General features: G+C 40.2%; 2 protein-coding genes across 2 annotated transcripts in view; both read right to left on the bottom strand.

The window, feature by feature from the left end:
* The window catches only part of LOC119523094 (zinc finger protein 449-like), a 113406-nt gene extending 107883 nt beyond the window's left edge, over positions 1-5523 (bottom strand). The window contains 4 exon segments of the mRNA XM_037821854.1: positions 3263-3389; positions 3851-3998; positions 4000-4357; positions 5460-5523. Of these exon segments, the coding sequence (XP_037677782.1) occupies positions 3263-3389; positions 3851-3998; positions 4000-4241 (517 nt within the window). The 5' untranslated portion in view covers positions 4242-4357; positions 5460-5523.
* On the bottom strand, positions 4297-13091 carry LOC119522468. The gene is made up of 6 exons (XM_037820921.1): positions 12903-13091; positions 9750-9827; positions 6595-6707; positions 6417-6496; positions 5700-6291; positions 4297-4357 (listed from the first exon to the last, which is right to left on the bottom strand). The coding sequence occupies exons 1-6, from the start codon at positions 13089-13091 to the stop codon at positions 4297-4299; spliced, it is 1113 nt and encodes a 370-aa protein (XP_037676849.1).
* Between the last annotated feature and the right edge of the window lie 13932 nt (positions 13092-27023).

The raw sequence follows: 27023 nt of genomic DNA on the forward strand, positions 1-27023 counted from the left end.
TAATTCAAAATGGACCACAGATTTAAATGTAGAAAGTAACACTATAAAACTTTTATGAAAAAGAAAGTAAGAGAAAATCTTTGGGAAGGGTTGGGCAAAGAAGTCTTAGCCTTGACACCAAAAGCATGATCCATAAAAGGAAAAAGGAAAAATTAGACTTCATCAAAATTTAAAACTTTTGCTCTACCTAATGGGAAGAGGATGAAAAGACAAGCTACAGACTGGGAGAAATTATTTCCTAACCACACATCTAAAAAAGACTGGTATTTAAGGATTTTGGAAAGACAACAGTAAAAACACAAACAATCCAATTAGAATATGGACAAAAGAAATTTCACTGAAGAGGATATACAGATGGCAAATAAAGAAGTGAAAAATTGCACAACATCATTAGCCATTAGGGAAATGCAAATCAAAAACCACAATGAGATAACACTTCACACTCATTAGGGTGGCTATAATAAAAAAGACAGATAATATCAAATTTTGGCCAGGATGTGGAGAAAATGGATCACTTATACATTACTAGTGAGAATGTAAAATGGTACAACCACTCTGGAAAACAGTTTGACAGTTTCTTATAAATTAAACATGCAATTTTCACATGAACCTGCAATTATGCTCTTGGACATTTATCCCAGAGAAATGAAAATGTATGTCTACACAAAAACCTGTACACAATTTAGAGCATCTTTTTTTTTTTTGGTAATGGCCAAAAACTGGAGACAGCAAAGATATTCTTCAGTGGGTGAATGGTGAAACAGTTTGCTTAACCATGTGGAACACTATTCAGCAATACAAAGGAATGAACAATTAATATATGCAACTACTTGGATGACTCTCCAGGGAATTATGCTGAATGAAAAGAGTCAATCTCATAAGATTATATACTTTATAATTCCTCTTATATAACAATTTTTTAAATGGCAAAAGTTTAGAAATGTAGAATAGACTAGAGGTCATCATGGGTTAGTAATGGGGTGGAGTGTATATGGGAGGGGAGTGCCTGTGGTTATAAAAGGGGGATAGGAGAGGTCCTTGTGGCAATCGAACTGTTCAGTATTTTGATTGTGGTAGTGGATATACAAACCTACACATGTGATAAAACTGTATAGAACTAAGTACATACACATACACAAATAAGTACAAGTAAAACTGGGGAAATCTGAATAAGATTGGTGTATTGTATCAACATCAGTATCCTGATTGTGATATTATACTACAGTTTTTCAAAATGTTACCATTGGGGAAATCTGGGTAAAGTGTATTCGGGTTCTCTATGTGTTATATTTTAAATCTGCATGTGAATCTATGATTATCTCAAGAAGAAATTCAATCAAAAAATTCAGGAGCAGGATCTTAAAATACTAAGCCCCTGTAAAGATTCCTATGAAGAAGTACTTTTCCTCTTCCCATACGTACACTTATCAGTAGAAGACTCTCCAAGATTACCCTTGAATTCTTGGGACCTTGGATCCACGGTTCTTTCCCTTACTCTAAACAGATCACTTCATGTTTAGTCTGCAAAAATAAGACTCTGAGAAGAAAATCTTCAAGCCATGGACTGCCAACCTTACAATTAATTGGTCCACTAATTCCAAACAATTTAAGGAAGAGAAAATGACTCATACATTTTTTTTACTCCAAATGGTTAAGTGAGAAAAATCTTGGATGGAATATCTGGTTTATATTCTATTGTGGTTGTGGGTATATATGTAATGAGGGAGCTAAGAAATAAATCTAAAGTGGGTAGATGAAGAGAATATGAGGAATGGGTATCCAGTGCATGTTCCCCTCTTCTGACCCAGGAATACCCTGTGTTCAACCAAGAAGGAAACAAGCTCCAGAAGTGGCAGGGAAAATATTATGGTGTTTTTAACTCTTTAGGAGGACTCATCCCTGTCCTGGATGGCATGGGTCCAGTGGAGCCAGTCTGAAGGTCCGTGGATTGGGTAACATATGCACAACTCATTCCTGTAATAATTATAATGAATTTTTAGTGCCTAAGCATGAGGTACTGTTCTTGGAGACAATTCTGACATTCCTGTAGCTCACTGGTTTGCATCCAAGTAGAAGGGACAGACTAGAATTACTTTATCCAATTTTTCAAAATATAGGTATCCAAGGAGTAGGTATCATCACTAGGTCATTTTAAAAATATTGAGTGTCCACTGTGTGCTAAACACTGCTTTAGGTGCTGGGGACAAAGAAGTAAGACAAAGATCCCTGTTTGTTTTGAGCTTACATTCTTTTGGCAGAGTCAGATTTTAAATGAATGAATGAACTGAGTGAGTGAATGAATGAATAAAATAATGTCAGGAAGTGGTAAATGTTTTGAAGAAGACTAAAATAATTTAAGAGAACAGTGATTGGCTTTGGGGTGAAGCTATTTTAGATAAAGGGATTGTGGAAGGCCTCTTTGAGAAAGAGAATTGAACAGACCAGAAAGCAGAGAGATAGTGGAACCATGTGAATATGTGGTGGAAAAGTGTGCCAGCAGAGGAATCCAGGAGGAAGAAATGAGCTTGGCATGTTTGAGGAAAGCAAGAAGGGAAAAGAGGACAGAAAAAGGAGATGAGGGTAGAGAGGGAAGTTGGTGCCAGGTCGGGTTGGACCCTGTGAGCCTTGGAAAGGAGTCTGGATTTTATTCTGAATGAGTTGAGAAGTCAATGCAGGGTAATATCATGATCTTATTATATCTTTAAAAGATCTCTCTAGCTGGTGTGTGGGAAACAGAGTGGGAGAGCGAGAGTGGAGGTAGAGAACAACAGTTAGAAAGCTATTGCAACAGCCTTGGTTAGAAGTGACAGTGGCTTGGTTAGAAATGACAGTGGCTTACTCTAGGATAGTAACAGTGGAGAGGTGGAGGCATGGTTGGATTTAGGATATATTTTGAAACTAGAGCTAAGAGGCCTTGCTGAGAGATTGAGTATGAAAGACAGATGAGAATAAAGGACAACCATGAGGCTACTGGCCTGACCAACTGGGTGAATGGTGATGCCCTTTACTGAGATGGGGAAAACATAGTAAGAGCAGGATTAGAGGGAAGCCCCCAGCATCATGCATAAAAATTTTATTTAGAATAAGAAAACAAAGCATGTGTATTTGAAAAAAAGCTCTCCAGGCAATCTGGATACATCTTTCCCCTCCCCCACACTGTAAAGTTCAAAAGCAACCATCTGTTGGAACAGTGGGACTCTCACGGGGGTGCATTTTCTGAAAACTGAAGAACTTCTGTACAAAGGAAAGGGAGAATCTTTACCTAGAGAGATGACAGTCTCATGGTTTTCCTGCATTACATCACTGTAGAGGGCCTTCTGAGAAGAGTCCAGTAATTCCCATTCTTCCTGGGAAAAATACACAGCGACATCTTCGAATGTCAACAGATTCTAAAGAAGAGAAAGGACTTCACTTCAGTATTTGCCAACACAGAAGCAAACGTACCACCCATTTCAGAATTACCTGATAGACCAGGCACTGAAGGAAGTAACAGTATGTGATTAAAACAAAGAGAAAGAGAGAAGGCAGAAAGGAAGGAGCCAAAGGGATCAATAAACAGCCTGGGTGGTATCCAATCTCCACTGTGCCAAGCCTTGTTGCCTAGGGGAGAACACTGGGGCTAACACACCCAGAGCACCTGCTGGGCATTGTGGGTTATGGACAGCAGGAAAAAGCTCAGAAACCCGTGGACTAACTGTTGGTGCAGGCCTGTGGTTTTAGCTGCTGTGTTGGCTGTCCTAAGGAAGCAAGAGAAGTGTGACCTAATATCCGTATCACTCCTCAATTAGCTGTACCTTTTAATACATCCACCTTTATTATATTTCATTGTTTATACCAGGAATCTTCTCACCTCATGCCTTGTTTGACCAGATTCTCTGTGAAAGTGTTCTACCAGGGCCACAGCTTCCTTGATGCTCTGTGGGTGATGTTTCTGCACCCAGGTCTGGATCTCCTTGGGCAGAATGGCCAGGAACTGCTCTAGCACCAGCAGTTCCAACATCTGGCCTCAGCCACTGATGGCATAATTCCTGCAGTTGGCTGACAGCCTCGAAGGGGCCAGCTGCTTCATGATAGCGGAAGCTCCGGAAGAGCTGGCGAGAGCTCTCAGGATCAAGACTGTCCAGCTGTGGGGTATGTTTCTTACTCTGAGTGGAGCCCTGGTTCACATATCCCTTAGTCTCCCACAGAGCACCAAACTGGAGGCTCAAGTGTGCAGTGAACTTCAGATCTCTCATCATCATCCTGCTTTAGGGGCACTTGTAATCCTCTGTGTGATTTGTCTGTTAGTGCCACATTTCACCACTGAGGCTCCATCAGGTTTGGTACACGGTCAATAAGAGGATCTCTTCCAATAACACTGAGGGCAGGAAAAAAGAACACATGTCAAGAAGAAAGCCACATGACCCATGTTGATTTATTCCCTATTATCAGAGAAAAATGGACAGCAACAGTGTGGTCCTGTCCTGTCTCCCCTTGAAAATTAACTGTCAAGTATTAGGACATTCATGACAAATTACTGCAGGACTGATGTTTCTCTCTTTTCTTTTTATTCAACTCTGAAACACAGCACTTCTCAGAGAAGAAAATTGTCAATTGATGTCAATAACTTTGCTTTTTTTCTAATGACTTGGGAAAGGTTGGTGGGTGAGGAAACTGACACCCACCGACTAAAAGGAGCAATGAGATAAGGCAAATATTAATTGGTGTGCTTCTAGTCCCATCTTCACCACGTCAAGGGAAGATTAGGATGAAATAGAACATATTTGAGTTTCCCTAAATTTTAACCCATCACCCCTTTCTATTATCTTTAATTGGGGGAAAATCAACTTCTATGTCCTGTCATCCTCTTGTGAAGATGTAAGCCCACTGGGGAACATTTGATATTCTCCTTTCCATTATATTAATACTGGCAGGAGAGGTGAGACAGTAAGATCAGAATAGAAGAAAAATAATTAGTGAAAAGTAGCCTCATTCCTACAAGTAAGTGCTCTCCAGCTAAGCAAACTGATTGTCATCATTTTTCTTTGGCAATTCTTTGCAAGATATAAAGGGCACTGTGCAGATAACTTGTAACCGTACTTTAAACTTTTTATTTACTTTAATTATACATAGATAGAGCTGGCCTTTATTTGTAAGTTATCTACACTTCAGGTCATATAATTGGAGAGAAAGAAAGTTGGTGATGATTAAGGCTCTTCCGAGATAAGGAGAGTGCTGGTAAGGGTAACCCTTCTGCTGACTTTATATTTTCTCAGGGACATTAAACATCTAAGCAAGGTTCCTGAGTCTGATTTTCCCTGCTGTGATCCAACAGAAAGGGCAACACAGTTGTTTTGAGGATGCCACAAGTATTCAAAGAAATGTCTGGCTCCTTGATGCCCACACCAGCTCAGGAGGTATAAAGCCACTTTCCATGGTTTTGTGTAAGCCTAGGCTGATGTCTCTGAGTGTGAACTGACCTGTTATGCCATGATACCATAAGCCAGGAGAATAGGAATGCTTCTCCGAGTGCAGTGGTAGATGTTATTGACCCACCCCTCACCCCGAAGTCGCTCCACCTTCTGGATGGAACAGAGGAGCACCCAAAAGCACTCTGCATACAGGTGCTCTTTGAATCTGCATCAGCAGCATCTCTGGGTTCTCTTGGCTCATCGAGTAGACTGAGGTCGCTTCAGGAGGTTAGTAGTGGCTGTAGGTACCTGAGCATGGGGCCTCGCGATGGGCAACCCCGCTGACACTCAGGCCGACTGCCGCCCTGCAATGATGATGCCACCTCCCACTGAAAAAAAAAATGGTTGTGTCCTGCAAAGCTCCCATCCCCGCCAGGCAGCTGTCCCGGAGGCAGCAATGGACAAGGGCGGCCCCCATCTCTCAAGTGTCCTCTTTGATAGAATTCAAAGAGAAAATTAACGTCAGGTTTCCTCCCGAGAGCCCCTCTCCCCGCTGCTGTGGGGAGAGAAGCTGTGCACTCCTGCCCCACTCTGGGAGGCGGTATCCCAGACACACAGGGTCTGGCGAGCCCAGTGCCGAGGTTGAGGGAGCGCAGGGGCCTGGGAGAATCAGGCCCGCACCCGACCGCTCCCAACTTCCCGGGGATCTCGCCTCGAATCGCCTTTCTTGGGTGGCGGTTTGTGGACCAAGCTCCAACCGGAAAAGGAACTGATGCGATGCCAGGGCTTTGTGACAGCTGCTCCCTTCCGTCTATCTGTGGAGTCTCAGTGCAGCACAGGAGGAACTGCCCCGCGGCAACTTCACCTCCGCGAGGAACCGGCCTCCAGCTGGGGTTCAAGCCTGGAAGCCAGAAAGAATTCCCACCACGGAGTCTGCAGGCCCGCCTCCAGTCTAAAGGAGCCAGGGAAATGGCTCGTCGCCTGGGAGCGATGTAGAATACTGACTCTGGGGCCGCAGTCTCCTACCTAGCCCCGCTTTGCGAGGTGTTATGCATCCACATTGGTTCTGTGGCGTTTTCAGGGCGGCATCAGTTTGTGTCTTAGCCCTTCCCGGTTAAGTGTAGCCACCCAGAAGTCCACAGGCGGAAGAGGAGATTGGCTCGTGCGGTTGGGGCCGCCTCTTCCCCACTGCGCGTGCGCCTACACTGCCTTCCTTCGCTCCAGCCTGACAGCATTTCTGCTGTCATTATTAGATTTGTCAGTAACCTCCACGTGTAAGAGGCAATTCCAGCCGTTCTTTGGTTCGCTGGCATCTTCCTTCACAATTATTATCAAGTTTTATTCCTGTGAGGTATGTAGGTTTTAAGCTTGTGAGGTAGGTTCTTTGAGAGAGAAATTGAGGCGTACGACATGACTTCTTCAGGGTCACATCGTTTACAGTGACAGATTTTGAACTGGAATATAGGTCCCCTGTTGTCATATCCTGTGCTTTTTCTATAGTATGCTTCCCTGGAGGACAGGGACCTTGTTTTCATCTGGTATCTCCTGCAGTGCATGGCATAATCTTGGTAATGTCGGCATTCCATAAGTATTTCCTGAATCACATTTCTAAAACTGCGTATTTCGGTTCTCAGTGTTCTCCTAATTATTGTTTACCTATTGTCAGCCTATACCAGTCAAAGGATTATTTCTTTAGTCTGTTATATGTAGCTAGTGTTACAGAGTTGAATTAAACAAGGTCTCTGCCCTCAAGGAATCCAGTAAAAGGACTGAGACAATTTCATGATTATTAGTAATACAAGGTAGTAAAAGATATGATAAGATATGAGATGAATGCCATGAGAACTCCAAGGAAATGAAAGTTGATTTTGGTTGGGGAGAATTATAAAAGACCTGGGATAATTTCTGCACATCACAGAGCATATGGACATATTCTAGGCAGGGAAAAGGCTAAGAGCAAAGGCTTCAAAGCTGAAAAGATTAGAGTGTGAGAGAGTTTCCAGTCGATTTTTTTTGTGTTGGGCTACATGTAGGGGAAGTGTAAAAAATAAGTTCATAGGACCTTATCATGGAGTGCCTGGAACGGGAATGAGGAGGTTGTATTTAATAAAGTAGATCATGGTGCACCATTTGAGGGTTTTTGAGGGAGAATAATGTAATTGCAACTTCATTCTAGGACAGTTAATACGGGAGTATGTTTAAGGTTAGACTGTAGATGGGAGGCTATTACAAGGCCTTATGCTATTTTTGCTTTCGTACAGAATGGTGTACCGCTCCACTGAGGCATAGATCTTGATCCTTTATGAGTAAGGGAAAGGGAAGTAAAGACAGGCAATAACAATGAGAATCTGCCTAAGTCAGATGGATAGGTGTCAAAGCAGGTCAGATACCTTAGAATCTCAGACAGGTTGTGACTTGATTTCTTCAAAATGAGTACTGCTCCCAGTCTCACAGGACCAGTGGACAGTGATGCCCTGAGCATTGAGATCCTTATCACCTGGCCCAAGACTCAGCATTAAAACTGATTGAATTGAATAAGTGTATTTCTGCCAGTGATGCCAAGCAGTGCCCTCAGCTGTCATTGGCAGGCCCAATTCATAAGTAGGGAGATGGTTGAGGGGAACTGGGGAGGAGAATGTGGGAAAAGAGTCTCTGTGGAAGAAAGAAGAAGCAAAGCATGGATGGTGAATAATGAATGAGGGCCACCGATAATTTTCATGACTGATGTTCAGTGCCAAATTTTCCTATACTGACAGAAATGACAGGATCACAGAATGAGAAATGAGACACAGGGAACCCTTAGGAGAGGAAGGCCTGGATCCTGACAGTAACCCCTCCTCATCTCGCCCTGCCCCTGCCTGTCCCCCTCCCTGTAGCTTGGAACTTCCTGTCCTCATCGTGTAGTGGGAGCCAGGCCCAGTACATAGAACACTTGGGAGTTTCCCTGGAATATTTAATTAAATTAAGCATGAATCCAGCATTCCCAAACAGGTTATCTACTACTTCTCATGAGTGTATTCAGGAACTTAAGGGGATATAGATAAAATTGAAAGCACTAACAATTTTAGGGAAAGAGAAAGTCTCACCAATCTACCAGTGGTGAAATGGCTTGCCCTTATTTTAACACCAAAGAAGGGAACCAAAATATACAAATGCTGGCATAAATGGGATTCTAGACACATATTGAAATTCTCAAATATATGCATTATAGTAAAATGAAGAATCACGCTTTTTTTTTTTTTTTTTTTTTTTTTTTTAGTTTACTAGAACAATTCAGCAAATTCTGAGGATCAAAAAGGCCAAATATAGTAGCCCTTTTCTCAAACCAAACATGGAACAATTCAGAAAGAGAAACAGTTGTCTGTTGAGATTGAATTATGACCTCTATTTCTTAGGATGGTGAGTTGCAGAAAGAGCTGAAGTGGGATACCTAATGGTTTCCTAGTTTTGGACCATTTCATGACACAGACCTAAGCAACATTCACTGGCAGCTCGAGGTCCCCCAACATGGGAAATTCCCTGGTTCTATTTAGCTACAACTGGTGTTCTCCAGATTCTGTGATTTGCAGGTTTCCCTCACACTGAGTACCCAGGTAAATCTCTGCTCTTCCACAGGGGAAGCAGGGGATAGTGTGGAGAAAGGAAAGATCTTACTCTACTCAAAGATCTCTACATGGAGAGTAAATAATGAAATTGGGAACACATATCAATACTCTACATTTACCAATTTCTAATGAGGAAAATATCTCTAAGCAACAGGACATAGCACAATATTAATAAATAATGCAAGTGTGTAAAGGTAGTTGATTAAAGGTCTTTGCAGACAGTGTGTTTGCTTTAATGTCATAAAAAAGAACAGAATACAACCATGTATTCTTGTATAAAAAGCAGTATATTGTGTGCTGGCCCTGAGAATGCACTTCCCATTCCTCCAACTATGGGGACATAAAGCACCAAGGGCCCAGCTGCTGTTCTCTGAGAACATCCCCATATATGTATGAAAGATAGGAGATCCAAGGGCTACTCTGAATCAAAGACCAAGACTGGGGGCAAAACTAAGGCAGACCAGATCCTGAGAGATGCAGAACTCATTTGATGGCAATTTTGGCTTGAGGAACCCTGATGGCCTTAGTAAACTAGGGAGAAAGAAAATGGATTAGGACAAAAAGAGACAACCTGACCAGTGATGAGCCTGACATGCACAATTTTGTGTGAGGAGGAAAATCAAATGTGATTGGTTTATAGGATACTGACCCGGCCATAGCCTCCCTCCTGGTTCTAACCTGAATCACCCAAAGACTTTCCTTATCAGGGAATCCCTCCGAGGTCTCTCCCTGAGTCTGACTGGAAAAGACCTACCAGGCTGCCCTTAGCTGCCTCGGATCTCTGATCCAGGTGACCACTGGTGGAGCTATTTCTGCCTCCATAAGGGACAGTCTGCATGTGAGAATGTTTCCTTATAGTACAATGAAACTTTCCAAATTCAGACAATTCAAAGGAAGTCACACAATCCCAAAATTAGAAAGGTTCCTAGGGGGGAAAATTACATGTAGAGGAAGCCCCAGACCTAACAGAAAACCAGCCCTTACCTTCCCTCTGAACCTGTTCCTGTGGCTGAGACCTGTGCTCAGTGGGTCCTTATACCCCCTGCAGCCCAGCACCCCCCCCCCCTCCAGCTGCCCTGTAAAGTAGGTTTGAGTCTGGGCTCATACAGCCTCCCCTCACTGTGTCTCATTCAGCAATACACAGCTGTGTTCTCCACTCTTAGACTGTCAGTCAATCTGCAGTTACATCATGTTCCTGGCAAAGCCTCTTGAAATGGCTACTCGGCTCTCCACAGGTCTGCTTTGTTTGTGGAAATAGTGGCATTACTAATTATGAGATACACTCTAAGCCTTCCCTGGAGCCTGAGGGACCCAGGTCAGTCTCTCCTTTTTATGTGACCTTCACCTGCCTGGGCTGTTTTGGAAATGTTGAATGTACCACCAGGAAGCATTCAATGCACATGAACTGAGTATATACTGACACACCAACATAACTGCCATAGTGGTCTGCATGCTTTTGGTGGGTGGCTAGCCAGAGGTAGTGGTGCTGTGATTGGCTAAAAAATACTTTTTATTACATTTATAATATTTACTACTTAGTAATTTCCTTAGTTGTAGCTGCCTCTTTTAGAAAGTTTCTTGATTCTAGATTGTCACTGATTCTGTACCCTAGTTACTATCATATCCTTTCATGATCCTCCTATGCTTCATCCCCTAAATTGGAATTTCTTGCAACAAATGTTAAAGGAAAACCAGCAGTCTGCACTCTTCTGGGTTCCCAGATGAGAGACTTGAGAGAATCCTATTTGTTTGGAAATTAATGGAAGCCAGTTAGCCTCAGTGATAAAGGGAGGAAAAATTACTGTGATACCAGTTCTTTTACTCATTTCTCTGACATACTTTTCTTTCTTCATAGAACATAGAATGGATAAAATTGATAATTTTTGTCTCTCCCTATGAGGTTGTGCATCTTGAATGAAAATCATGAAATTAATCTAGAGTAGGACATTTCCAAGGTATTGGGCAGTGCCAGGAAGACATGAAAGGAAAATTTGAAGGCAGAGAACTATATAAAAAGTATGCCAACAAAAGGATATATGGGAACAAATATCAGAAATACCAGTAGAGAAACTCCTTATTATTTTTCAGGTGGTAGAAAAGGTGAGTCTTGGTTCAAATTAAGCAAAATCTGTATTAAAGAGAAATTAGATAATGTCTAAAATATGATGACTATGTTACTTAACACCCTTCACTGATGTAAATTTAGAAGTAAAATTAAAGATTTCTTTTTTATTTTTTAACTGTAGGAAATTATTTGTAAAACTTTTGGACTCATCTCTAAGAACTGCCATGATTCTGAAACTTGATAATTTCCCAAATATGGAATAGATTCAGTGAAAAATAATACTTGAGAACATACCAGATGTACACAAGGAAAATATTCTGAGAATTGAAAAGTGCCATTATCAAATCAATTCTTTACATATTTATAGATTATCTTGGTAAACATAAGAGACAATCACATTAAAGCTCATGCTTCTTAAAATGCTATATGTAATGCAGTAAAAATTAGATTCCATTCATAGGGAAAACAGAACCTATTAACTTTCTTGTTTACTTCAAGATTCCCAAATTTCACCTCTCCAGACATCCCAATATCAGGGTCCATCATGACAGCTTGGAATATTTATCCAGATAGATGGGCTGCTTCCCAGTGAACTCTACTTTACAGACCTATAATATGAGCACCATTTTTTTGTTGTTGTTTGTCTTTATGGCAGTGAGGTAAAATTTGGTTGTTTTGGAAAGGGAAAAGCCACCCTGCCTCTCTGCTACCCAGAATTACTCTGCCTTTGAATTTGAGTCTTTCAAACTCCCTTCTCATGCACACATTTTTATTCAGACTTATCCCCCGATTCTGTTCTCACACAACTCCCTTCTTCCTTTCATCCCTTTTCCTGTATTGAGTCAAGAGAGTATGCAGGCACTCCCATTATTCCTAAGTGGTGTTGAGGGAGAGAAGGAGCAGGGGGGTTCTGATTGATTACACATGTTTTACAGGAGCAACAGCCAGACAGGACCTTTGGTAGCTTTATGAGTTTATAGAACATTAACCTCTCAACTAACACTTTGGTCATGAGCTCTTATCCCAAATGCCTGTGCCTTATGGAACCTTGAGCTGAAATATTTTTCAATGAAGTAGGGCTTTCCTCTTTATTTTAATTCTAATTCAATGTGACTAAGAGAGGGAAATTACAACTAGATCTCTTAAAGTGTATTGGATGGATTTGCAATCAATAAATCAAAATTTTATCATGTCAAAAAATAAGAAACTAATTACGGACTATGTACTAAAGCAGGACATGCCATTAATAGGGGCTGAAAAGAAGAGGAGGGCAACAGGAGCCAAATGCAATGATGTGGATGACATAGTTTACAAATGGTACAAACAGAAATCTTCAGGTGGTGTCCCTGTGAGAGATGTGGAGCTTCAGACTACTGCAGGGAGATCTGCAGTGTTCTTAGAGAAAAGACTTCAGAGCTATCACAGACTGGCTTTTGAGATTTTGAAAGAGTCACACAATTGGAAACTGAAAGGCATTGGAGGAGCAACTCATAAATTCAACTTGAGGAAGATGGCAGAGTGGTTGAGGTGGAGTGGGCTTCTCCTCAGTGAAAGAAACTAGAGAGGGACCAGAGGACACCTGGGACCGCAGTTTCAGTGTGTAACTGGCCACAGAGAGACCCCTACAGTATGTGGTGGGGGAGTTAGAAAAAAAAAATGGAGAGATGGTGCCTCGAGGGATGGGTGAGTTTGTTCAGCTGGGACCGCCTCCTGGGACTGGCAGCAGCAAGATGGCCACTGGGAAAGGGAGTGAGCAGTGGCTCTCCACTCCCCTGCACACACCTTGACAGTTAGCTGGGGAGGTGATCCTTCCCATGAGGGAACCCAGGAGGCAGTACTTACTCTCCCCCCACAAAAGTCCATGGGGTGCACCAGCAAAAAGTGGGGATAGGAGAGGGTGCCATACTGATGCATCAGGAGCCCTTCCAACACTTCAGAGGCTTGTGGGCACACAGCAGGCAGGGACCAGGCAAGTTTGATCTGGAGGGTTCCCTTGAGTGGATTCCCTGCCGAACTGCACAGGGCCCACATAGCAGCCCCAGGGCAGGCAGTCCCCAGTGCACATGGAGAATGGGTGCACTGCTTGTTTCCCCACTCAGTTTGAACCCTGCCCAGCACTTAGGAGAAGTTTGGAGAAGACTGACTTGAGAGGAAAAGGCGGCTCAAGAGTGTGGCCTGTTGGCAGGATAGGGAAACTGCACTCCAGCAAGGTGTAGATCTGCCAAATTATATTTACATGCTCAAATAATCCTGCATTTCCCAAAATAACATTAGCAAGACAAGCAAATGCCCTGAAGCAAACGAAAAAGTACTTGAAGAATCTAAAAGGCATAGACAAGACAAACAAATTAAAAAGCAAGAAGAGTCACAAAATTTGGAGCAATGAATTAAAGAATACACACAAATCTCCAAAACAACTTCAACAAGATGGCTAAAGACATAAAGGTCACCAAGAAGACTCTAGAAGAGCATAAAGAAGAATTTGGAAGAGTACATTTAAAAAATAGCAGATCTTACTGAAATAAAAGACGCTATTGATCAAACTAAAAATATACTAGACACACAACAGCAGATTTGAAGGGGCAGAAGAAAGGATAAGTGAACTTGAGGACAAGGAATTGAATGCAAGCGCACAGAAGAACAAATGGTGAAAAAGAATTGAAAAATTTGAACTGGATCTCAGGGAAATGATGGACAACATGAAGTGAACAAATATAAGAATCACTGGTGTCCCAGAAGGAGAAGAGTGAAGGCCTAGGAAGAGTGTTTGAAGACACACTTGGGGAAAATTTCCTGTTCTAGTTTGTTAATGCTGCCAGAATGCAAAATACCAGAAATGGATTGGCTTTTATAAAAGGAGGGTTATTTGGTTACACAGTTACAGTCTTAAGGCCATAAAAGTGTCCAAGGTAACACATCAACAATCAGGTAACTTCACTGGAGTATGGCCAATGGTGTCCGGAAAACCTCTGTTAGCTGGGAAGGCATGTGGCTGGCGGCTGCTCCAAAGTTCTGGTTTAAAAATGGCTTTCTCCTAGGACATTCCTCTTTAGGCTGCAGTTCCTCCAAAATGTCACTCTTAGTTGCTCTTGGGGCATTTGTCCTCTTTTAGCTTCTCTGGAGCAAAATCTGCTTTCAACAGCCATCTTCAGACTGTCTCTCATCTGCAGCTTCTCTCTCAGCTCCTATGCATTCTTCAAAGTGTCCCTCTTGGCTGAAGCAAGCTTGCTCCTTCTGTCTGAGCTTATAAAGTGCTCCAGTAAACTAATCAAGGCCCATGCTGAATGGGTGGGACCACAGATCCATGGAAATTAGCCAATGAAAGATCTTGCCCACAGTTGAGTGATCACATCTCCATGGAAACATCCAATCAATCAAAAGTCTCCAACCCAATCAACACCAATACGTTTCCTGCCCACACAAGACTGCATCAAAGATAATGGCATGTGTTTTTTTGTATATTGATTTTTAAAAAATTCATATTTATTGAGATATGTTCACATACCATAAACATATCATACATATCATACAGTCATACAAAACAAACCGTACATTCAGTTGTTTACAGTACCATTATATAGTTGTGCATGCATCACCAAAATTAATTTTTGACATTTTCATTACCACACACACAAAAATAATAGAATAAAAATTAAAGTGAAAAAGAACAATTAAAGTGAAAAAAGAACACTGGGTGCCTTTTTTTTTTCTTACCCCATTTTTCTACTCATCCGTCCATAAACGAGACAAAGGGGAGTGTGGTCCATATGGCTTTCCCAATCACATTGTCACTCCTCATAGGCTACATTTTTATACAATCGTCTTCAAGATTCATGGGTTCTGGGTTGTAGTTTGATAGTTTCAGGTATTTACTGCTAGCTATTCCAATTCATTAGAACCTAAAAAGGGTTGTCTATATTGTGTGTAAGAGTGCCCACCAGAGTGACCTCTCAGCTCCTTTTGGAATCTCTCTGCCACTGAAGCTTATTTCATTTCCTTTCATATCCCCCTTTTGGTCAAGAAGATGTTCTCCATCCCACAATGCCGGGTCTAGATTCCTCCCCGGGAGTCATATTCCACGTTGCCAGGGGGATTCACTCCCCTGGGTGTCAGATCCCACGTAGGGGGAGGGCAGTGATTTCACCTGCCAGGTTGGCTTAGCTAGAGAGAGAGGGCCACATCTGAGCAACAAAGAGGCATTCAGGAGGAGGCTCTAAGGCACAATTATAGGCAGGCCTAGCCTCTCCTTTGCAGCAACAGTCTTCCCAAGGGCAAGTCCTGTGGTAGAGGGCACAGCCCAGCAAACCACCAGTACCCTATGTCTGTGAGCACATCAGCAACCATCAAGGTGGGGGAGCCCAACATCCCTGCATTCTCCACCAGCTCCTCAAGGGGGCGCTGCATATTTTTTTCATTTTTTTTAATTAACTCCTTTTTTTTAATCAACTATATCAAAAAAATTCAAACAAATCATAACAAGGGAGTCCAACATGTTCCTATTCTACCCCATGAAAATAACCTAATATAGCAACATTTCTGTGAATTTGTTCCTACCATACCCATCAGAAATTAACAAACCATAGTCATTCCTGGGCATTCCCAGAATGTTAAATTTACCCACAATAGCTTATCTGTTCTTATTGAGTTATCGTTCCCCCTTCATTAATTGCTCTCTATCACTAGTTCCCCTACATTCTATATTATAAACCATTTATTTTAGGAGTGTGTTGTTTAACCCCAGGTGTTTGTGAATTTTCTAAGTCTCTGATAGTTATTGACTTCTAATTGTATTCCATTGTGGTCAGAGAATGTGCTTTGAATAATTTCAATTTTTTTAAATTTATTGAGGCTTGTTTTATGTCCCAGCATCATGGTGTATTCTGGAGAAAGTTCCGTGATCACTAGAGAAGAATGTGTATCCTGATGATTTGGGAAGTAATGTTCTATATATGTCTCTTAAATGAAATTCATTGATCTGATTGTTTAGGTTTTCAGTTTCCTTATTGGTCTTCTGTCTGGTTGATCTATCTGTAGGAGACAGTGATGTGTTGAAGTCTCCCACAATTATTGTGGAAACATCCATTCCTTCCTTTAGTTTTACCAGTGTTTGTGTAATGAATTTTGTGGCACCATGATTGGGTGCATAAATATTTATGATTGTTATTTCTTCTTGGTGAATTGCCCCTTTTATTAGTATGTAGTGGCCTTCTTTGTCTCTCATAACATCCTTGCATTTAAAGTCTATATTATCTGAGATTAATATTGCTACTCCTGCTTTCTTTTGGCTGTAGCTTGCATGAAATATTTTTTCCATCCTTTCACTTTCAATTTCTTTGTGTCCCTGTGTCTAAGATGAGTCTCTTGTATGCAACATATTGATGGTTCATATTTTTTGATCCATTCAGCCAATCTATATCTTTTAATTGGGGAGTTTAATCCATGTACATTCAACGGTATTACTGTGAAGGCATTTCTTGAATCAGCCATTTTATCCTTTGGTTTATGTTTGTCAGATATATTTTTCCCTCTGTCTCTTAATGTCCTTTAATGAACCAATATTGAATCTCTTTAGTACTGAACCTTTCTCCATCTCTCTCTCCTTTCTTTGTTTCTCTGTTGGCAGGGCTCCCTTTAGTATCTGAAGTAGGGCAGGTCTTTTATTAGCAAAATCTCTCAGGATTTGTTTGTCTGTGAAAAACTTAAGCTCTCCCTCAAATGTGAAGGAGAGTTTTGCTGGATACAGTATTCTTGGTTGGAAATTCTTCTCTCTCAGAATTTTAAATATGTCATGCCACTGCCTTCTCACCTCCATGGTGGCCGCTGAGTAGTCACTACTTAGTCTTATATTGTTTCCTTTGTATGTGGTGAATTGCTTTTCTCTTGCTGCTTTCAGAACTTGCTCCTTCTCTTCAGTATTTGACAATCTGATCAGAAGATGTCTTGGAGTGGGTTTATTTGGATTTATTCTATTTGGAATTCGCTGGGCATTTATGCTTTGTGTATTTATATTGTGTAGGTTTGGGAAGTTTTCCCCAACAATTTCTTTGAATACTCTTTCTAGACCTTTACCTTCTCTTCCCCTTCTGGGACACCAATGAGTCTTATATTTGGATGTTTTTTTCTATCATATCCCTGAGGTCCATTTCGATTTTTTCAATTTTTTCCCCATTCTTTCTTTTGTTCTTTCATTTTCCATTCTGTGGCCCTTGAGGTCACTGATTCATTGTTCAGCTTCCTCTAGTTTTGTACTATGAGTATCCAGAATCTTTTTAATTTGGTCAACAGTTTCTTTTATTTCCATAAGATCATCTATTTTTTTATTTACTCTTGCAATTTCTTCTTTATGCTCTTCTAAGATCTTCTTCATGTCCTTTATATCCTGTGCCATCCTCTTCTTCATGTCCTTTATATCCTGTGGTCATGCTCTCTTTGTTTGTCTTTAGTTCTTTGATTAATTGCTCCAAGTAATGTTTCTCCTCTGATCTTTTGATTTGGGTGTTTGGGTTTGGGTTATCCATATCGTCTGTTTTTTTCATATGCTTTAAAATTTTCTGTTGTTTTTGGCCTCTTGGCATTTGCTTTACTTGATAGGGTTCTTTTAGGATATGTAGGAGTATTCAAAGACTGATCTCTAATTTGTCAGATATACAGCTTGGTGGAGTACACTTTCTCTAACTAACCAGCAGATGGCATCCACGAGTCACCTATTCCCCTCAAGTCAGTTCTCCCCAACTTTGTGGTGTGTGGGGGTCTGGTTCTTGTGGGGTCCAATTGGTGCACCAAGTTTGGGTGTGTTGTTGGTGCTGTCCACCCTGAATGTGGGGCATGTGTCTGAGCGGTTAGGGAGGCAGGGCAGCTTTAATAATCAAACCTCCCAGGTGTTTCTGGAGATTTAAAGCTGTTGCAAGAGTCTAAACCTTCATTTCAGTCTTGCCACAGATTGTCTCTGCTGCTGACCCACAAGTCCTTGGTATTGGCTTATGGTCCCTGGGATTTCTGAGTGGGTCCGTCTTCCAAGCTGTACCCTTCTAGGGCCTCTGCTGAGGAAAGGTTGTGCTACGTCACAAGTGCACACCGTCCCTCAAGGGAAGTTCTGGGCCACGGGCCATGTGGGTGTGTTCCCAGCCTGCTGTAAGGATGGCTGTATGGGATGTGTTAATTTCCTCCTTTTTGCACAGCTCCGCCTCTCCAGCTCCGGGACAATTAGCTGTGGGTGCACGAAAGGCTATGTCCACGCCCGATATTGTGGCATGTGCACATGTTGCTGGAAACACTTCCCATCACACTGGGTTTTTTGGCGCAGCTATGGGCTGTAGCTCCAGCGCCGGGCAGGAGCATTCCCAGCCCGCCGGGAAGATGGCTGCAAGGGGTGTGGTTATTTTCCCCTTTTGGCTCACCTCTGCCTTCCTCGCTCTGAGACTATTAGCAGCGGGTGTGTGAAAGGCTATCTTCCATGCCAGATATTGAGGCGGTCGCACAGTCCATTCCTGCCGCACTTCACTGTGCAGTTCTTGCTGCCATATCTGCAGCTACTTTTGGGTTTTTTTAAAAAATAACTAGTCCACCTCCAAACGCCAACCCATGGTTTCCCCACACCGCAGCATGGCTGCCGGATATTCAGCAGGCTTACTCACTTGTTTCAGAATGCAGACTCCCGGTTTCACCAAGTGCATGGTCCCTGTGGATTTAGCAGACCTTGTCCAGCTGGTGCATCGCTGGAACTGACGTTCTGGGTCACTTTCTGGCTTTTATCTAGTATTTTTCACGGAGTTGTTTTTTTTGCCCTGTCTCTCCTTGCCGCCATCTTAGGTTCTTAAAGATAATGGCATTTTGGGAGACATAATACATCCAAACCGGCACACTTCCCAACCCTTCTAAATGACATAAATATGCAAAGCAAAGATGCTCAATGACTCCAAGTAGAATAAATCCAAATAAACCTACTCGGAGACATATACAGATTAGGTAGACAAATGCTGAAGAGAAGGAGAAAGTTCAGAAAGCAGCAAGAGAGAAGCAATTCTCTACATACAAGGGAAACAAAAGACTAATTACTGACTACTCAGCAGGCACTATGGAGGCAAGAAAACCATGTTATGACATATTTAATATTCTGAAAGAGAAAAATTTCCAGCCAAGAATTCTTTATCCAGCAAAGCTCTCCTTCAAAATTTAGGGAGAGTTTAAAATTTTCACAGACAAATGCTGAGATAATTTGTTAACAAGAGTCGTGCCCTGCAAGAAATATTAAAGGGAATTCTAGTAGCTGAGAAAAAAGAAAGGAGACAGAGGGCTGGAGTAGGGCACAGAACTGAAGAATATTAGTAAAAGTAGCATAAAGGAAAAAAGAGAAAGTGGGAAAAAATAGATCTGACAACTAAAAACCAAAGAATAAGATGGCTGGTTCAAGAACTCCACTCACAGTAATAACTTTGAATGTGAATGGATTACTCTCCAATTAAAAGATTCAAACTGGTACAATGGATTAAAAAGTATGACCTATCAATATGTTGTTTATAAGAGACTCTTCTTAGTCTCTGAGACACAAAGAGACTGAAAGTGAAAGGATGGAAAAAATATTCTAAGCAAACTGCAAACAAAAGAAAGCAGGGGTAGCTACACTAATATCAGACAAAATAGACTTTAAATGCAAAGATGTCATAATAGACAAAGAAGGACACTATATAATAATAAAAGAGACAATTCACAAAGAAGAAATAACAATAATAAATGTTTATGCACCCAATCAAGGATCCCCAAAGTGCATGAGACAAACATTGGCTAAACTCAATGGAGCAACATACACGTCTACATTAATAGTGGGAGACTTCAATACACCACTCTCTTCTATAGATAGAACAAATAGTCAGAGAACCAATAAGGAAATTGAGAACATAAACAATATGATAAATGAATTAGACTTAACAGATATATATATATAGATAGATAGATATAGATATATCATTACATCCCAAAGTATCAGGATATACAATCTTCTCTAGCACCCATGGAACATTTGCCAGGATTGATAATATGCTGGGGCACAAAACAAGTCTTAAATAAATTTAAAAAGATGGAAATTATTCAAAGCACATTCTCTGATCATAATGGAATGCAACTTGGAATCAATAGCCACCAAAGAACCAGCGTCTTCACAAATATATGTAGATTAAAAAATACATCCCTAAACAACCAGTGGGTCAAAGAATAAATGGCAAGAGAAACAGGTAAATATCTAGAGATGAATGAAAATGAGAACACAATGTATCAAAACCTATGGGATGCAGTGAAGGCAGTGCTGAGACAGAAATTTATAGCTCTAAATGCATATATCAAAAAGCAAAACAGAGCTAAAACCAAATACCTAACTGAACAACTGAAGAGACTAAAGAATGATCAGCAAACTAACCCTAAAGCAAGTAGAAGAAATGAAATAACAAAGATTAAAGCAGAAGTAAATGAGCTGGAGAACAAAAAACAATAGAGAGAATAAATGGAAACAAAAGTTGGTTCTTTGAGAAGATCAACAAGATTGACAGACCCTTGGCTAGACTGAAAAAGTCAAAAGCAGAGAAGACAATCAGAAATGAGAAGGGGATAATTATTACAGATCCCAAAGAAAGAAAAATAAATCAAAAGAGGATACTGTGAACAGCTGTATGCCAAGAAGCTACACAATTTAGAGGAAACTGACAATTTCCTGGAAACATATGACCAAACTAGACTGCCCCAAGAAGAAATAGAAGACGTTAACAAACCGATCACTAGCATAGAGATTCAATCAGTCATCAAAAGTCTGCCTACAAATAAAAGCCCAGGGCCAGATGGCTACAAAGGGGAATTTTAACAAACTTTCCAAAAAAGAATTGACACCACTCCTGCTCAAACACTTTCAAAAAGTTAAAGAAAAAGGAACATTACATAACTCATTGTATGAAGCTAATATCACTGTGATACCAAAACCAGATAAAGATATTACAAAAAAGGAAAACTATAGGCCAATCTACCTAATGAACACAGATGCAAAAATTCTCTACAAAAAACTTGCAAATTGAATCCAAAGGCACATTAAAGGAATTATACACAATGACCAAGTGGTGTTCATTCCTGGCATGCAAGGATGGTTCAACATAAGAAAATCAATCAATGTAATACAACAAAAAAGAGAAGAATCAAATGATCATCTCAATAGATGCTGAAAAAGCATCTGACAAAATTCAACATCCCTTCTTGATAAAAGCACTTCAAAAGGTAGGAATTGAAGGAAACCTCCTCAATATGATAAAGGGCAAATATGACAGACCTACAGCCAGCATAGTACTCAGTGAGAGGCTAAAAACCTTCACCCTAAGATCAGGAATGAGAAAATGATGCCCACTGTCACCTCTATTTTTCAACATTGTGCTAGAAGTTCTAGCCAGAGCAATTTGCCAAGACAAAGAAATAAAATGTATCCAAATTGGAAAGGAAGAAGTAAAACTGTCATTATTTGCAGATGATATGATCTTATATTTGGAAAATCCTTAGAAATCAATGGCAAAGCTACTTGAGTCATAAATAAATTCAGCAGACTGGTGGGATACAAGATTAATGCACATAAGTCAGTAATGTTCCTATACAGTAGTAATAACCTAACTGAAGTTGCAATCCAAAAAAAATTCCATTCACAATAGCAGCTGAAAAAATCAAGTACCTAGGAATAAACTTAACCAAGGATGTAAAAGACCTCTACACAGAAAATTATAAAACTTTACTAAAAGAAATAAAAAGGACCTAAATAGGTGGAAAGATATTCCGTGCTCATGGATAGGAAGGCTAAACATTGTTAAGATGTCAATTCTGCCCAAATTGATCTACAGATTCAATGCAATTCCAATCAAAATTCCAAGAACCTACTTTGCAGACTTGGAAATGCTAGTTATCAAATTTATTTGGAAGGGAACAGGGCCTCAATTTCCCAAAAACATCCTAAAAAAGGAAGAACAAAGTGGGAGAACTTCACTTCCAGACTCTGAAGCCACAGAGGTCAAAACAGCATGGTATTGGCACAAAGACAGACATATTTCTCAATGGAATCAAATTGAGAGTTCAGAAATAAACCCCTAGATCTTGGTCAACTGATTTTTGATGAAGCCCCCAAATCCAGTGAACTGGGACAGAACAGTCTCTATAACAAATGGGGCTGGGAGAAGTGGATATCTATAACCAAAAGAATGAAAGAGGACACCTACCTCATACCCTATACAAAAATTAACTCAAAGTGGAGCAAAGGCCTCAACATAAGAGACAGCACAATATAACTTTCAGAAGACAATGTAGGGAAACATCTTCAAGACATAGTAATAGGAGGTAGCTTCTTAGAGCTTACACCCAAAGCAAAACCAACGAAAGAAAAAATAGATAAATGGGAACTCCTCAAAATGAAATGCTTCTGTCCCTTAAAGAACTTTGTCAAGAAGGTAAAGAGGCAGCCAATTCAATGGGAGAAAATATTTGGAAACCATACATCTGATAAGAGTCTGATATATTGCATATATAAAGAAGTCCTACAACTCAACAACAATAGTACAAACAGCCCAATTATAAAATGGGCAAAAGATATGAAAAGGCATTTTTCAGAAGAGGAAATACAAATGGCTAAAAAACACATGAAAAATTGTTCATCTTCACTTGCTATTAGTGAAATGCAAATCAAAAACACAAGTTACCATCTCACACCAATAAGAAGGGCTGCCATTAAACAAACAGGAAACAATAAATGCTGGAAAGGATGTGGAGGAATTTGACCCCTTGTTCATTGCTGGTGGAACTGTATAATGGTACAGCCACTGTGGAAGACAGTTTGGTGGTTTCTCAGAAAACTAGATATCAAATTACCCTACGATCCAGCAATTCCACGTCTCGATATATACCCAGAAGATCTGAAAGCAGTGATGTGAACAGACATTTGTACACTGATGTTCATAGCAGCATTGTTCACAATTGCCAAGAGATGGAAATGATACAAGTGTCCTTCAACAGATGAGTGGATAAACAAAATGTGATATATACATATGATGGAACACTACACACCAATAAGAAGGAACAAGGACCTGAAACATGGCAACATGGATGAACCTTGAAGATACAATGCTGAGTGAAATAAGTCAGAGACAAAAGGAGAGATATTGTATGTTACCAGTACTAAGAACTCCCTGAACAATGTAAAATCAATGTCTTATAATGTTGAATTTGGGGGACTGTTCTAGTTTGCTAATGCTGCCAGAATGCAAAACACCAGTAATGGATTGGCTTTTATAAAAGGGGTTTATTTGGTTACACAGTTACAGTCTTAAGGCCATAAAGTGTCCAAGGTAACACATCAGCAATCGGGTACCTTCACTGGAGGATGGCCAATGGTGTCCGGAAAACCTCTATTAGCTGGGAAGGCATGTGGCTGGCGTCTGCTCCAAAGTTCTGGTTTCAAAATGGCTTTCTCCCAGGACGTTCCTCTCTTAGGCTGCAGTTCCTCAAAAATGTCACTCTTAGTTGCACTTGGGGTATTTGTCCTCTCTCAGCTTCTCTGGAGCAAGAGTCTGCTTTCAACGACCATCTTCAAAATGTCTCTCATCTGCAGCTCCTGTGCTTTCGTCAAAGTGTTCCTCTTGGCTGTAGCAGCTTGCTCCTTCTGTCTGAGCTTATATAGTGCTCCAGTAATTTAATTCAGACCCACCCTGAATGGGCGGGCCAACACCTCCATGGAAATTATCCAATCAGAGTCATCACCCACAGTTGGGTGGGGCACATCTCCATGGAAACACTCAAAGAATTACAATCTAATTAACACTGATAGGTCTGCCCACACAAGATTACATTGAAGATAATGGCTTTTTCTGGGGGACATAATATATACAAACCAGTACAGGGACCTAGGGATAGACAGAAGCTAGTGAAAGGGGAATGATAATCTAATATGTTCAGATATGTTAATGAGGGTGAATTCAAAGGTATGGGAATGGATAGGTGTGATGATTGTTTGTTAATGGAATTATAAGTATCAGAGCTCTATTGAAGGTTAATTGGGTTGAAAGGGGTTATTTAAAGGCATATATCCCACAGATTAGCACTAGAAATATAGATAGGTGTTTGCATGATATAATTCTACGATATGACACTAGTACAGAGAGTTGGCATCAGAATGGTATATAGGAAAATATACCTATTGCATATTAAGGACTATCATTAATAGGAATACCTTACCAGTACCACAGAAATACTAGGGACAAATAATTAAGAGCTGAAAAGAGCTATAAGGTGTTTTGGGTCATGAGAATTTTTTAAAATGGAGAGTGGTAAAGATTGTACAACTAAGTGATGATAATGTGAGATACGGATGGATTATTGTGGACATAACATATGCTATGTGAACTTACGAACCCTACTTCATAAGTCAAGCCCTCCATCTTGAGGCTTGCTCTTGTGAAACTCATGTTTATAATGGGGAGGCTAAGCCCACCTATAATTATGCCTAGGAGTCACATCCAGAAAACCTCTTTCGTTGCTCAAATGTGGACTTTCTTTCTCTAAGCCCAACTCTGCAAATAAATTCATCACCCTCCCTCTGATATGAGACAGGACCCCCCAGGTGAATGAGTCTCCCTGGCGACGTGGGACACAAATTCTGGGAATGAACCTGACCCTGGAATTGAGGGATTGAGGATACCTTTTTTGACCAAAAGGGGAAAAGAAAGGTAATAAAATAAGGTTTCAATGGCTAGAGAACTCAAATAGAGTCAAGACGCTGTCATGGAGGTTACTCCTATGCAAGCTTCAGCTAAATATGCCAAATGGCCACAGTATGATAAGCCCAAGTCAATAGTAGTCCCCCAAACCCTAAAGAATACCTGGATCCCTACCTGAGACTCTATAAAAATTTCACTCACTAAGTTTATTCTTCAGAAACTTAAATCCTCCAGATAACTCCTATGCCCACTAAATCCCAAAACCCAGAGGCAATAGCCTCTTCAAGAACATCAACCAGATGTGTCCCTTTTTCCCATAATGTCAACACCCCTTTTCAATATGAACAAGTTAGGGTGGTCACTGCCTAGACATCCATGAAGATTGGGAAAGTGATTAAACTAGTGGAAAGGGTACCAACAGACAAGATGGAATTTTAAGAAAGGATTATGAATACTGAATCTTTATATAATTTTCTTTTTCTTAGTTGCTACTGTGCTAGAATAGCTACAAGGAAAGAACTGAAATGGTGGAAATGTAACTCAAAGCATTCTTTGAAATTTGCTATATGGCTACTTGTTAAATTGTAATTTGAATGTTATCACTTTTTGTATATATTTCACAATAAGGAAATAACTGAAAGTATAGTACTGTAACTCATAACATTTTTGGAAATTTCCTATATAACTACTTGTTAAATTGTGGTTTGAAAGTTATTACCTTTTTGCATATGTTATATTTCACAATAAGGAAATAACTGAAACTGTGAAACTGTAACCCATAACATTCTTTGAAATTTGCTCTCTAACTACTTGTTAAATTGCACCTGGAAAGTTATCACTTCTATATATATATGTCATATTCCACAATAAAAAAAATGAGTAAAAAATTCAACTTGAGAAATTCAGCTTGAGCCATTTTGATAAAAATTGTCCATGATAATCAAAGAGAATAAACTGCATCTAGCTCAGCTGTAGAGTAGGGACAAAACTGACCTTTTCTGGAAGTTGTATTATGCTGTAATCATCCATAGATGCAACCAACTGACTAATGATTTAAATCCATGAAATATCGTCACAGTAACAAACAGGCCAGTGCTTGCTTGACCAAAGAACTGGACACCATAAACTAGCCAAGTTGACACTGAACTTAACCATCACAGAGTACAATGTCAGAAAACACTCAGGCTGAAAGGACATCTGAGTGTGTGCCCAGGAGGAAAATAAAAGCCACTGTCTGCCTTTTTTTATGTGCAAGCACAGATGAGACCCATAAATTAATCATTGGAAAAGCAAAGCCACCCAAAAGTGTGAAAGAGGATACAGTGCATTACATGTGTTATACAGTCAGCTAACAGGAACCTAAGCCTGTATTTCTCTAAGGACCAGTGATTCAGTATTCCCTAATTGTTTATGATGACTTTTAGGACATAACTACTGCAAATAACAAGAATCGACTCTATAAACCTAGTAAAGTTGTTTGGTTCACCAGAAAATCATTTTCAGAATATTCTATTAACACCTTGTCCCTGAGGTAAAGCACTGTCAACTTAATATTTTAAAACTTGTTGAGTAGGACAGGACAGTCAGTGCATGTTAATTCTAGACAATTCCCCAGTTCTCTCTTCAGGTGAATCACTAACCAGGGAGGATACTTGAATAAAAAGCATTTTCCCCTTAAACATATCAATCTTGATTCAACCAATGAATTGAAGTGTGATCCTGAGCTTCAAATTACTTTATATGTGAAAGCAACTAATCTTGTAATTTTGAAAAAAAAAAAACAGATGTGAGCAAGACAAAGAAGGAAAAGGAGTTTCCAAAATTAAAACCTACAACATAAGAAGAGCAAATTTTAACTGGCAAAGTGTTATGATGAAGCAAAACAAATAACCATAGCAAATAAATGGGAAAATCTTTACAGAAAATAGCATAAATATTATCTTGAAGGCTTAGAAGATGGAAATTGTAGAGAAATGCTTGAGAAATATGGAGAGTTGGTAACCTGGAAGAAGATACGTTGTGTTAAATGGGGAAAATGAAGAAATAGGTTGCCCCCAAAAAGCAGAAGGTGGGAGTACAAAGGAAGTTGTTCAAAAAAGAGGAGGAATTTACAATGGCAACTAAAAGAATAAAACACCTTGGAATAAATTTAACCAAGGATTTAAAGGACTTGTACACTGAAAACTACAAAACATTCCAGAGGGAAAGTAAAGAACTAAATATATTAAGGGGCATTCCATGT

This window comes from Choloepus didactylus, chromosome X, assembly GCF_015220235.1.
Source record: "Choloepus didactylus isolate mChoDid1 chromosome X, mChoDid1.pri, whole genome shotgun sequence".
Classification (NCBI taxonomy): Eukaryota; Metazoa; Chordata; class Mammalia; order Pilosa; family Megalonychidae; genus Choloepus; species Choloepus didactylus.